The 13,097-nt window shown below is 46.3% G+C and overlaps 1 protein-coding gene across 3 annotated transcripts in view; it reads right to left on the reverse strand.

Annotated features, from left to right (window-relative positions):
* Window positions 1-13,097, reverse strand: part of COL5A3 (collagen type V alpha 3 chain) — an 899,023-nt gene that overhangs the window by 14,146 nt on the left and 871,780 nt on the right. For 2 of the 3 annotated variants that reach the window (XM_069604041.1, XM_069604039.1), the window contains one exon: window positions 2,542-2,568. The exons of the other annotated variant lie outside the window; for it this stretch is intronic. In XM_069604041.1, coding sequence (XP_069460142.1) covers window positions 2,542-2,568 — 27 coding nt within the window. The remainder of the gene's footprint in view (window positions 1-2,541; window positions 2,569-13,097) is intronic. 3 annotated transcript variants of the gene reach the window in all.

Consider the following 13,097-nt stretch of genomic DNA (forward strand, 5'->3'; position numbering starts at 1 on the left):
GCGGAGCCTACAAGAATTCCTTATGGGAATTCAGGACGAATATAGACCCCCTTAGTACTTAAGTCAAATAGTATGTATGGCAGCAGTTGGCCCGTAGAATCAAGAGTAGCTCCTGCACACCGTTAGTGTCAGTCAATCAGGGTCTTCTAGGTAACAATCAGGAGCTAAATAGCTCCCAGCAATTGCAATCCCTGCACAAACGATATTATCTATAGTAACTTCTGAGGTGAAAAGTAGCCTAATGTCATTAGGAGGACGCTTATCCAGCCCCAGCTATGTACAAGCTGGGAGTTGTATTTTTTTAATTCTCATAACTAATTTGAATCTAATAATCCAAGTATGCAAAGCGTTGTTAGTTCCATAGAAAATACCAGATTAAAGTGATCCAAATGACACAGAGCTCAAGTGCTTCTGCCATTGGCCCTGGCTGACAGTTTTGCAAGAGCAAATCAACCTCTTTCATACATTGACTGCTGAGTTGCAAGTTTATTTACAAGTAAGGTAAGCTTTTTTTTTTTTTCCTTCCTTCCCTCCCTCTTCCCTGCCCTCCCCACCCCACTTACCTTCTTGCTCATGCGTCCCCGGTGGGGGACTATGGCAGCCTCCAAGCCTCCAGCAGTGTGGAGACTCGGAGCAGGCCCACTCCCGATGGCCACCATGTAAAGGGAAAATGGACTCTGTTTCCCCTTTCCTGGCGGCCATTTTCTTGGTCGTTTCTTTTTTTTTTTTTCCCCGAAGCGCTGCAGCGTTTCGGAGAAAAAATTGCTTTTAGTTCCCCGATCACGCATATATTGCGGGCCGCGGTACTAATAGCAATTTGAGCCTCGCAGCGGGGGCATTACCAACTCAGGTAATGCACTGGGGCCTTCGTTAACTATGGGCCTCGGGGCATTACCTGAATCGGTAATACCTCCGCTGCTCGGGTCATATTGCTTAAATACCACTGTCAGCCTAATTTTGTTAGAAATCTAAATTGCATACAAGGGATCACCATTGCCAGCGCTTACATGCTGTTGGGTCTCCTGCCTACAATTAAAAACGTTCATGAGGCGGAGTGAACAAGAAAAGAGTAAAAACATGAGAACTCGATTAAATGGACATTGTCCTCTTACGGCAACTGCAAATTGTGCCTATGAAAATCCACCTGGTTTTGATTTGATAGCAATCCATTTGTTTTACGCCTGCATGAAAAACGTATGCAGTCATAAAGTGAAGAGCTCACACAAGATGGAAGAGGTTGGAGACTCAAAAGGCCTCATCACAAGTTGGGCGGAGAGGTAAAATGTGGCAGTAACGTTATTACCACTGCATTTACCGCTCTGCCCATTAACGAGCTGGTAGTAAAGTTGGAGTTTTACGTCCAGCTTTGCGGGAGGTAAAAAATCTCCACTTACTGCCAGTTTTCGTACCATTGGATAGACTCATTGGGAAATGGGTATTTACCCCCTTAACACTATTCGTGATCCGGGTGCAAATTGCGTCAGACCGAGTAGCGGTAACGCTAATTGCGTTGGGCAGTATCCCAGCGCAATTACCACTGGGATACTGCCCAACTCGTGATAAGGCCCATCTCTGCTCTGTACCACTCTTTCGCCTTCTGTCAGCATGAAAATGGGGTAGGATGGGAAATGGAGGCATACATGCATTGCGCCTTGAATTTATATCTCCATTTCCTACACCATCCCATTTAAAAATGATGATGTAAGGGGTCATATTAAAGAGGATGGAGCAGGAAAGGGAGTCGTAAAGCAGTATTTTTGAACAATGGCAAGGTTTAGTTAGAAGGAGCACAGGGCAAAGTTAAGATAAGCCCAGTGTTATCCTTTTCTATCTTGTCGGCGCACTTAATTTTGCACCTGCATGAGATTTTCCTGCAGGTGCAAAACAAATGGATTCCTATGGAATGTGACTCAATTTAGCAACTGCTAAAGAACACGTGTATTCCACAGGAATCCATTAACAAGTGTCACCTGCAAAGCGTAATTTGCAGGCTTCATTTGTTTTTGTTCCCCAAGTTGGAATGTCAAAGGAAAAAGTAAAGGCAGTTATACTCTACCTCTTGTAAATGTTTAAAATTGCATGAAGCGGACACTATAGTAATTAAGTGCAACCATTGGTGGTCACCTAGATTCAATTTGCATTTCATTTAAAATGACCCCCTCCACCCCCACATCTAATTATCCCAGTGTCATTCACTGCCCTGCAGGGTCAGATGTCTAAGGATATTGAATGAATGCAGGGCATGGGGGACGCTACTGAAGTTGTCATGCCTGAAACACTATACTAGGGACCTTTCAGACAATCCCAAACTCCACGGCTCAATGTTTCATTATGAATTTACTAGGTCTAGAATACCAGGTGTTGATGGGAGTTGCCCCGCTTGAAGCCATATTTACCATATTTGAGCGAATGTGCAAAAGTAAATAGAGTAGTAGTCTGTAAGATATGACAGTGTCTTAACATGACCAGAATGAAGTACTGCAAACACTGCTTTTCACAACTTAGTCAGTATTCATACCACACTAAAACAACGATGAATACCTTTTCTTGCAGATTCCTGTTCCATGCCTGAGGAGAAACAAGTAAGCAACGTTTTTGAAAGCTCCTTTATCCGAGTAATTTCCACGTGTATAGCCCTACAGACGCCGCAGAGCTTTCGCAATGTCCCCTTAGTCTGATGGTGTAATTACAAAATCTAAAGACATTCAACGAATTACCACACACTAAACAAAACTATCAGTAGAGGAGATCGTACAAAGAGAAAGGCAAAGAAAGGTCAGTTAAAAATCACCTTGTATGTGTTGCTTATATGTTGTGTTATATATTGTTTGCTTCCACAGTCTTGCAGTGTCGTGTTTAAGTAAACAACATTTAAATAACATTTGATTGAGGTAGAAGATAAATATGAATTTTGAATAAACATAGCCGATAATCATTTTCATGTCATTTTCATTAAATTACTGCTAATGTCACACAAGTAAATTCAGTTTCAGTGCGTCACTCACATTTACATTTTAAAGAATACATTCCCTATGTACCCCGGAAGCAATATAGGTTTTAAAACCTATATTGGGCATTACATTTGTATCTTGGCAAACAGATATTCTCTTCCGCTATGTCTCAGAACTGCTTGTACTGTCCCAAAAATGTCTTAAAACCTCTAGCCTTTGAACCGTGTCTTACTCAATATTCGAATATGTGTCTGCATTTCTGGTTAAGTTATGCTATTAAGTTCCATATAGAGTGGCTGCTCCCATCTGCAAGGCGTCTTGGCACTTTGGCACCTGTATGAGCAGGGGGATGGGCTGTTGAGTGTGGAAGTGTGAAGACAGCTAGGCTGCTGTGCTACATTGTTGGTGCGAAGACGTCTAAAGAAACCATGCGCTCTGGGAAAGCCCAAGTGTTCAGAAAAGAATCGTCATGTGTGTGGTGCTACATGCTGTATAGTTTCCTGGGTATCAGACTAGCCTGGCTGAGTGTGAGCATCGATAAGCAGTTGTTGACTGGGTTAGAGAATGGAGTGAGAATCAAGAGTGAGGGTGTTGGCTGTGTGTAGATATTGGTTATACCTAAATGGTGGGCACTATAGAAGGCTACCCTGGAGGATGAGTGTGTTTACAAAAATTAATTGTTTGTTTTGTTGAATATTTTTTTTATTTTGTATATTTTTTTCTTTTTATTTTGCTCCCATTGCTCTACAGTGAAAACCCAATGGTCCTACAGCGTGTTTAGTTTATGACAATCCTTTGTGTACATTTTTCGGATTATATTTTTATTTTGTTGTGCTCCAACTGCGCACGAGATGTGTGTGGTTCTATATAGGGAGATGCAAATGTGTTTGTGTTTTTGAGGAATATTTTTCATTTTGAGAAATGTTTTTCAATTTCCTTTTGTCTGTCCAAATCTAGTGGCTTATGTCATGCCTGCGCCATGGGCGCATACATTGGCGATCATTATGGACTAATTGTTATTCATTTATCTACAGAAAACTCTTGGATCAACCCCTATTAATTTTTTGGACCTTATTTCCCATTTGCGAGACTTTGGTGCTTTTTTATTTTACCCAACAAACTACACTTACCATAATGCACTTGGCTATAACTATCTATTCCTGGCCATTCCTATTCGTCATCATCAGAACTACAACCCCCAGAAGCCCTAGGGATCAGCGCTGCTTTCACCAGCTCAGGAACAGAGAGGGAGGAGGCAAATTGTATTCAGGTGTGCTGATCCAGGTGCGGCCAATTAGACTGCCTCTGTGCTGGGCAGGGCGGTATAAAATCTGCTGCCTGCAGGGGCTCAGTCTCTTGAATTAAGAGTCCTTCCAGCACCTTTTTGCTTCGAGCTACGAATCTTTGTATGCTGTTCCTCCTTACTCCTTTTGAACAAGTGCCCTGCCGGGCTCTCTGCATTGCAGCCGATCACGCTCTGCTGCTTTCTACCCCCCGCCTTTGCCCTTCCGGGCTCCTGCCTTGCAGCCGATCACGCTCCGCTGGTACCTTCCGCCCTTGTCTTCTAGGCTCCTGCCTTGCAGCCGATCACGCTACGCTGCCTTCTACCTACAGCCTTCGTCCGCTGGGCTTCCAGCCTTGCAGCCTTCTACAGTCAGCGGCCTTGCTCCTCTGGGCTCACTCCTTGCTGCCCGACCCTTCTGGCTCCTTGCCGCGCAGCCTGCTTCACTCCGCTGTCAACAGCCCTTGTTCTCTGGGCTTCCTGCCTTGCAGCCGATCACGCTCCGCTGCTTTCTACCTACAGCCTTTGTCCGCTGGACTTCCAGCCTAGCAGCCCTCTACAGTCCTCTGCAGCCTTCTACAGTCAGCGGCCCTGCTCCTCTGGGCTCACTCCTTGCTGCCCGGCCCTTCTGGGCTCCTTGCCGTGCAGCCTGCTTCACTCCGCTGCCCTAAGCCCTTTCCCTCTGGGCTCCCTTCCTTACAGCCCTGCTCCTTTGGGCTTGCTCTTTGCTGTCCTGCTCCTCTGAGCTCTCTACCTTGTACCCTACAGTCCTCTGCAATCCACAACAGTTTACCTGCATTTATTACTTTCAGTTATTGCAGTCCCCCTGTTTCCTGACTGCTGCTCCCTTGCTTTCTTCCTTGTTTTCAACCCTCTGTTCTTTATCCCTGTCCAATTCAGTTATACTGCTTTCCCTTCATTCCCTTCTGCTAGTTTGCTCATCGACTTCCTTTTTTCCTGGATTTGTCTGTTATTGTCTTCTCTTGTATCGTTTGTAGACCCCTTTGTACAGAGCTTGTCTGTTGGTTTCTGGCAGGCAACCTCTGCCCCTTCCCTTGTCTCGTTTCTGTGTTACAGACACCCACAGCTGTTGTTCCCAGCCATGAGCAAACAGCGTGGGCCTCTGTTATAGCAAACTGTGCAGAAGGCTGGAGTTTTTCCTAAGGTCCGTGGAACACTCTTTTCCCATATCTGCATAAACCCCAAGAGGGAATCCATTCTGTTGTACCTTATTTCCTTGCTACACTTGCCTACTCTTTGTTCTCTTTTACTTTCAGCTGTGTGTGTACTTATCTGTCCACCTTACTTCGGCACAACCACCCAAACCCTACCTGGGTGCCCTGTGCCACTCTTAACAGAGTGCCATCCGTGACAGCTTAACTGAATACAGGTGTGTGCGAGTGTGCCTGTCTATGTATGTGTGTATTGTGGCAGGTCGGTGAATTTGGCAGATACTTAAATCACATTCTTATTGGTGTTTATTAAAATAATAAAAATAAGACCTACCTTTTCCCTATTGCTAGAGTGTTACCCATGCCTATATAAATAACTGAAGGTGCTCGTCAGTCAGCAGAATGACTAGAATGAATATATCCACAGTCCAAAACTAGTTCTAACTAACCCTTCCACTACTTTAACTAACTTAAAATGTACTAGAAGAATATCTCCCCTCTCCAAGTATTACCTTATTGCAAAGTCTCTCCTTCAGTCAAAAGTTCTCTTCAGTAAGATATCTTCAAATAGTCTCTTGCCATTTTCCGAGCAAGGTCTTGCAATTCTTTTACAATCCACTTGGGGTTAGTCTCCCAATACTGCAATACTAACCCTAGTGCAGTTAGGACCACTCCAAGGCTCCCGCAGTTCAAGAAGGAAATCATTACCATAAGCTTCACGGAATACCCAGGGGTCACTTGGAACTTGCTTTTTCTGATAACTTTCCTCTGTAATACGGGATATCCATGCTACCATAACCTGTACATTACCCTTCGCACGATTAACCTTACATTACTTGTACAGTGCTCTATTGCTTCCTAACTAGGTTTGTGATACATAAACCCGAACATAGAAAATACAAATGAGATTAGCTCTTTCGAATGGATTGTGTACTCTCACAGTATTGCTAATCTTTTGATATTTCCAGCAGGTGCCGCTGGGCATCGATGCCTGTTGACTCAATGTCCCTCGAAGGCCCCCGTCTCGATGTCACCAAAGGTATATGTAGCACGCACACTGCCCGTTGGCTCCAGTTATGTTTTTCCGCGCCTACGCTTCGGATACGGTGTGCTTCGTTCCTTGTGAGAGAAACTTTGAGTGAAATTTCCGAGTAAAATCTTGAAATCTTCTAGTAAAATTGAGAGAATTGCTTTGTCATCAGCGTCTTCCACTCCCAAGTCGGGTTTCAAGAAATGCTGTGACTGCGGTGCAAAGATGTCCGTTAAGGACCCCCATAGGATATGTCTATGGTGTCTGGGAGGATATATGATATCTTATTCATATCGCGCCCATACACAAGTGTTTCAGGGCGCAACGAGGCAAGGGAAGAGTACAAAGGAGGACAAAACAATGATCTTACTAGGCCCAGTGACATTGAGAACGCGCAAGTGCAGGGGAGCGGGAAGGGGGAAGTGCAAGGGACAGAGGAGGAGTGGAAAGTACTGAATATGTGATCAAAACAACAACAGTTTATTGCGGCCAGCAGGCAAGTGCAAGAATAAGGCGCAGACAATGGGTGTCAAATAAGTGCAGGAAGGGGGCTGTAAGGTTGCAGAAACAGACCCAAGTGCAAGGGTTTCCACGAGGAAGTGCAGGTATTCGGCTTGGTGGGCAGGGTTCGGGGCCGAAATCAGAAGGTAGCCCAGTGCCAAAACAGGCATAGATCAGCAGGGGAGAGGGAGAGCGAAGGCAGAAGCAAAGAGGAAGGTCTTGAGGTTCTTCCGGAACCGAAGATGGTTCTCCTCAAGTTTCAGTGAGACAGGGAGGCTGTTCCATAGGGAGGCCCCAGCAGAAGAAAGAGATCTACCCCCAACTCTTTGCTTGGAGAAGGGACTGACTCTGAGGGAATAGTTGGAGGTGGAGAAATGAAGAGCATGAGTAGGAAGGTATTTCCGAAGGTAGAGTTGCAGGTATTGCGGACCCAGGCCACAGAGGCCTTGTGGACAATGCAAAGGGTCTTGAACGTATTCCTTGCAGTCACCGGGAGCCAATGAAGAGATTTCAGGGCTGGAGAGAGATGTTCCCTGGGCTTGAGGCCAAGGACAAGTCTTGCAGTCCTGTTCTGGATGAGATGCAATGGGGGAGAGTAGATGCAGGCAGATTTAGAAAGAGGCTGTTGCAGTAGTCCACCCTAGAGAGAACCAGAGCTCTGGAGACAGTGAGTTTCCGGGGAAAAGAGAGTAAAGGAAAAATACCTCTGAGGAGGTGCAGTTGGTAGTTTGACTTCTTAGTGACGTCAGAGATGTGTGGAAAAAGGGAAAGCGTGGTGTCGAAGATGACCCCGATGTTCTTAGCCTCACAGGTGGGAGCAGAGAGAGCAGGGAGCAGGGACGGATCCACTCATCCATCATCCGAGTGTGAGGACTGCCTGTCGATGACTTTGAAAGCCCTGAGAGAGCGCAGAGGGATGCTCATGGCAGGTAGGATGCATGAATCCCCTTCGACTACGTCGAAAAAACAACAAAGTTCGGACGAGTCGAGAACGGTTTCTCCTCACCATAAGAAGAGCAAACTATCACAATCACATAGTGGTTCCCACCACTCGTCATTGTCTGGGCATGGAAAGAAATGGCAACAAAGATCGCCATCTTCCTCGTCTTCCAGCTCCTCTCTGGAACGGGTCGTTTGCCCCCCTAAATCTACTTCACTGGCCCATTGGGAGGAGTTTCAATTGAAAATGTTAAAGTGTTCGAGAACGCGGCCTTGCCCTCCTCGACTACGCCTAAAAGCCATGCTCCGATCGAAAGACCTCAAACATAAAAGTAGTGTGTCTTTGGACCCGGCGGTCAAAACTCCTTGGGAGCGATCCAAGGATCCCTCAAGTCGAGGAAAAGTCCTTTCAAGGGCTGAGTTGTTGACATCCTCGATGCCAAAAGACTCGATATCGACACCACCAGGGTCGAAATGGGCGTCATTGACGCCATCGGGCCCCAAAACATCTATGCTTCGAGTGTCAAGCACCTCAACGCCACAGGTGTTGAAGTAATCGACGCAGCCTTTGAAGCCGTCGACATCGACAGTCTGGATGGTTTCAGCTCCTTTGGCTACAAATATTATGATGACATCGACTACAATGGAGAAAATCTATGCTCCTTTACCCAGATCTGACTATTTCGAGTCTCTCTCCTCTATCTGTGAGGGCACAGAGGAATCCTCAGATGAAGCTAGACCTGTTGGTCTACAGTATGGTACACTATCAGTGCCTGAGGCATTAATCTCAGAAGACTCTAGAATGAAGAATTTCCAAAAATGCCTGCATGATGCCAGTGGGTTAGACACATCACCTGAGGTAGAATTTGGCAGGGCAGACCGCGGTGACTGCAGAGGTTGCTTTTAGACAATTAACGTCAAAAGTCATGGAATATATGGGTTGGTGGAGACCGACTCCAGTCTTTGAACAAGACGACTTAATGGACATAATGGATAGGGGACCCAAAGAGGATCCAATTATGCCATTGCATCAAGCCTCACAAAGGCGTGTGGCTACCAACTAGAAGGCATCTGAGGCTATTCCGGCTGTCAAGAAGTTGACTTCAAAATACAGAGTTTCAGGCTCTGACCCAATTTACTTGTCATGCAAAGCAGAGGGGGGTCTGGGAAACTCTCTACCAAAACGAACACAGCCCATTGACTTGTTCTTGGGTGGATGGCCCCTGGGAGAGTCTCAACCAAGTCTTTAGCTCACTGTTCTTTTCACAGAGAAGACATTTCCATGCATATCAGTCTTTGTCCTGCCCAGGGGCAATCCAGCACCAAAATGCTAGGCAATTCTCCTTTGAACAACAGTACCACAGCAACCCCATACACTTGTTTCACCCTAGTTAGGCATCATCAGTGAGGTGAAGCTGTGCCTCTCTAAGAGCAGTGAGCAAGGGGTCCACGTCTGTATTCCGCTGGTAACTTAGGGTGAGACGCAAAGTTACTTGGTATGCAAAGCGTCTGGGAAACTCTATACCAGCACGAACAAAGCCCATTGACTTGTTCTTGGGTGGATGGCCCCTGGGAGAGTCTCAACCAAGTCTTTAGCTCACTGTTCTTTTCACAGAGAAGTTACTTATAGACAATTAATGTCAAAAGTCATGGAATATATGGGTTGGTGGAGACCGACTCCAGTCTTTGAGCAAGACAACTTAACGGACATAATGGATAGGGGACCCAAAGAGGACCCAATTGTGCCATTGCATCAAGCCTTACAAAGGCGTGTGGCTACCAACTAGGAGGCATCTGAGGCTATTCCAGCTGTCAGCAAGAAGTTGACTTCAAAATACAGAGTTTCAAGCTCTGACCTATTTTACTTGTCAACACATCCAATACCAGAGAGTCTGGTGGTGCAAGCTGCCACCTCAACCAGTAGACAGAATGCCTACCCTACAATTCCCCCGGATAGGGATGATAATCGTTACGACGCCCTAGCCAAAAAATAATTTTGTCTGGGAGTATGTCCTTGAAATCGGCTAATGCCACGTACATGTTGGCAAGGTTTACTCAGACCCTTTGGAAGTGCATTTCCATGGCGGCAGACCATATCCCCAAAGGGGCAGAGCGGGACACATTTTTAAACATAGTCAAGGACAGTAAAGATGCGATGTGTGAATCCCTGCAGACTGGTCTTGACTCTGCTGACAGTTTCAGCAGAGCTCTGGCAGCGGCGAGTACAGTTATGCACAGGTTTGTCTGGTTGAAAAAGTCAGGATTTGCCCCAGACGTACAATCCAGACTTCTCAACATGCCCTTTGACAGCACTCATTTATTCGGAAGCAAGGCTGATGAGAGCTTGGGGAAGCTGCAAACTTCTAAGGCAGCAGACAAATCACTTGGTGCTGCAATCAGACAACCTCCAAACCGCCCCACGGGCACACCTTGGAGGGGTAGGTCCTTTTGTCACTACTCCACATTTGTAAGGGGCAGAGGAAAGCCAGTTCAAAGAGGCCAAAGAAGTACTAAATCCGGACCAGCAGCAGCAGCTGCCTTACCTTCAGCCACTGCGTTATCCACCACAGAACCTCTCTGAGGTCTTGGTTCGCAAGACTGCAGTGGCAGGCAGACTGTCACGGCATCTGATAGAATGGGAGGCTATTATTTCAGATGCTTGGGCATTGGAAACAGTTGCCCAGGGTTACTGTCTTCCTTTTCTGCAAAAGCCTCAGTGTCATCCACCGGGGAATAACTCTTTCAAGGTTCCAGATCCACTCCTTATGAAGGAGATACTAACCCTGCTAGAGAAGGTGCCCTAGAACCAGTCCCTGTAGCGTAGAGGAACAAGGTTGGTACTCCCCGTATTTTCTAATTCCATAAAAGGATGGAGGATGAGACCCATCTTGGACTTAAGAGACTTGAACAAGTTCCTCAGGAAGGACACGTTCAAGATGGTTACCCTTTCTCAGATACTTCACGCCCTCCAGCTTCAGGATTGGAAAGTATCATTTGACCTTCAGGATGCTTACTTTCATGTGCCGATCCATCACAAGCACCTATGGTACCTGAGGTTCGCAGCTGGTGGTTCTCATTATCAGTTTTTGAGTTCTGCCATTTGGGCTGCCCACCCCAAAGGTGTTTACCAAACTGATGGAGGCTGTGGCAGCAATTCTCAGGAGAGTGGGAATACACGTTTACCCCAACCTGGATGATTGGCTGATCAGGGCCAGTTCCCCAAAGCAGGCCTTGGAACATCTCAGCTATACCTGTCACTCCCTTCACAGACTGGGCTTATCCCTCAAATTCAAGAGGTCCAACATGATACCATCACAAAGACTCCAATTCATTGGAGCAGTCCTGGATGCATCCCTGGTAAAAGACATTCTGAAGATGGTGACCAAATTCTAAAATGCCCACCATCTTTCGGCTTTCGATTTTCTGAGGTTGCTCGGCCTTATGGCATTCTGCGTTTCACTGGTGCCAGAGGCTCGCCTGAGAATGAGATCTCTCCAATGGTCTCTCAGGACTCAGTGGTACCAGTTCTCAGGAAGGATGTCGGACCTCCTACAAATCCCAAACAGAGTCTCACAGGCCCGTCGATGGTGGGCCTGTCGGGAGAACATCTTGAAAGGAGAACTGTTTTGGCAACCATGGCCTGAGGTAACAGTAGTGACGGACGCCTCACTCACGGGGTGGGGAGCCCACACTAACGATCTGACAATCAGCGGCCGTTGGTCTCTATCGGAGTCCAAACTACATATCAACCTTTTGGAGCTGAGTGCAATCAGACTACCGCTGAAGGCCTTTCTGCCCTCTTTTCGGGGAAAGAATGTCCTGATCATGACGGACAACACAGTGGCCATGTACTATCTGAACAAGAGAGGAGGTGTAGGGTCACTACCACTAGACAGAGCGGCAATGCAGCTCTGGATCTGGGCAATACACAGAAGGAATCTGTCGGCAGTTCACCTAGCCGGAGAGCGTAACACAACAGCGTACACTCTGAGCAGGCACAGCATAGTTTTCCATGAGTGGGAACTAGTACAGGAAGTCCTTCAACAGATTTGTGGAACCCCTCAAGTGGATCTGTTTGGTTTGAGCTGTACTGCTCAAGGGAATTTCCCCCAAGAGGAGCTCTAGGGGACGTGTTCCTAGTGGACTTGGAAATTCCACTTCTGTACGCGTTTCCTCCAGTCTCCGTCATTCCTCGCGTAATCAAGAGGTTGAGAAAGTTCCGAAAATCCATGATCCTAATTGCCCCGGATTGGGCCAGGATGACGTGGCATCCAGACCTTCTGGACATGTCCATCTGCCCTCCGATACGTCTTCCACAAAGAGAGAACCTTCTCTCGCGAGAGGAGGGTCAGCTTTCCCATCTGGATAGCAGGACTCTTAGCCTTCACGCATGCTTCTGAGAGGCTGAGATACAAGGATTGGGACCTCCTAGACGACGTAATGGAGATATTGCTTTCGGCCAGAAGGCCAGCAACTAAATCTTTGTACCGCTGCCGTTGGAATAAGTTCTGCAGCTGCTGTAGCGATAAGCATGTTGATCCATTCACATGTAATGCACCAATGGTGTTGTCCTTTTTGTCACATCTGGCTAATCTGGGGCTCCAGATTGATACCATTAAGGGATATCTGGCAGCGCTTTCTATTTTCAAGCGCCCTTCAGAAGAAGTTTCTTACTTTGAGATACTTCTAATAATCCAATTCTTAAAGGTATTGACAAATGTTTTCCCTCCAATCCCTTTTCAAGTCCCGGTTGGGGATTTCACCTTAGTATTGAAGTTTATGACGTGTGCTCCTTTCGAGATCTTACACTCCTGTCGTTTGAGGTTACTAACCCTAAAGACCATCTTTTTTACGTCTGCCATAAGGGTGTGTGAGCTACAGGCTTTATCCTGCAAGCCTCCTTACACTGTGTTTTATAAAGATAAGGTGATGTTGAAAGTAAAACCTACCATTCTACCCAAAATCATCTCTGAGTTTCATCTTAAACAATGGATAACTTTACTATCATTCCACCCTCTGCCCACCCTGGGAGGGAAGAGGAGAGGCTTCACAGGCTTGACCCTAAACGTGCACTGAGCTTTTATATATCTAGAATGGCAAAGTTAAGACAGGATGACTAATTATTTGTGGGTTATTCAGGTCATGAATTGGGTATGGCTATCATCAAACAAACATTTTCTGGACAGATTATATTGGCAATATCCGAATGCTACACACTGGCA

This window comes from Ambystoma mexicanum, chromosome 3q (genome assembly GCF_040938575.1).
Source record: "Ambystoma mexicanum isolate Mex_15411 chromosome 3q, UKY_AmexF1_1, whole genome shotgun sequence".
NCBI lineage: Eukaryota > Metazoa > Chordata > Amphibia > Caudata > Ambystomatidae > Ambystoma > Ambystoma mexicanum.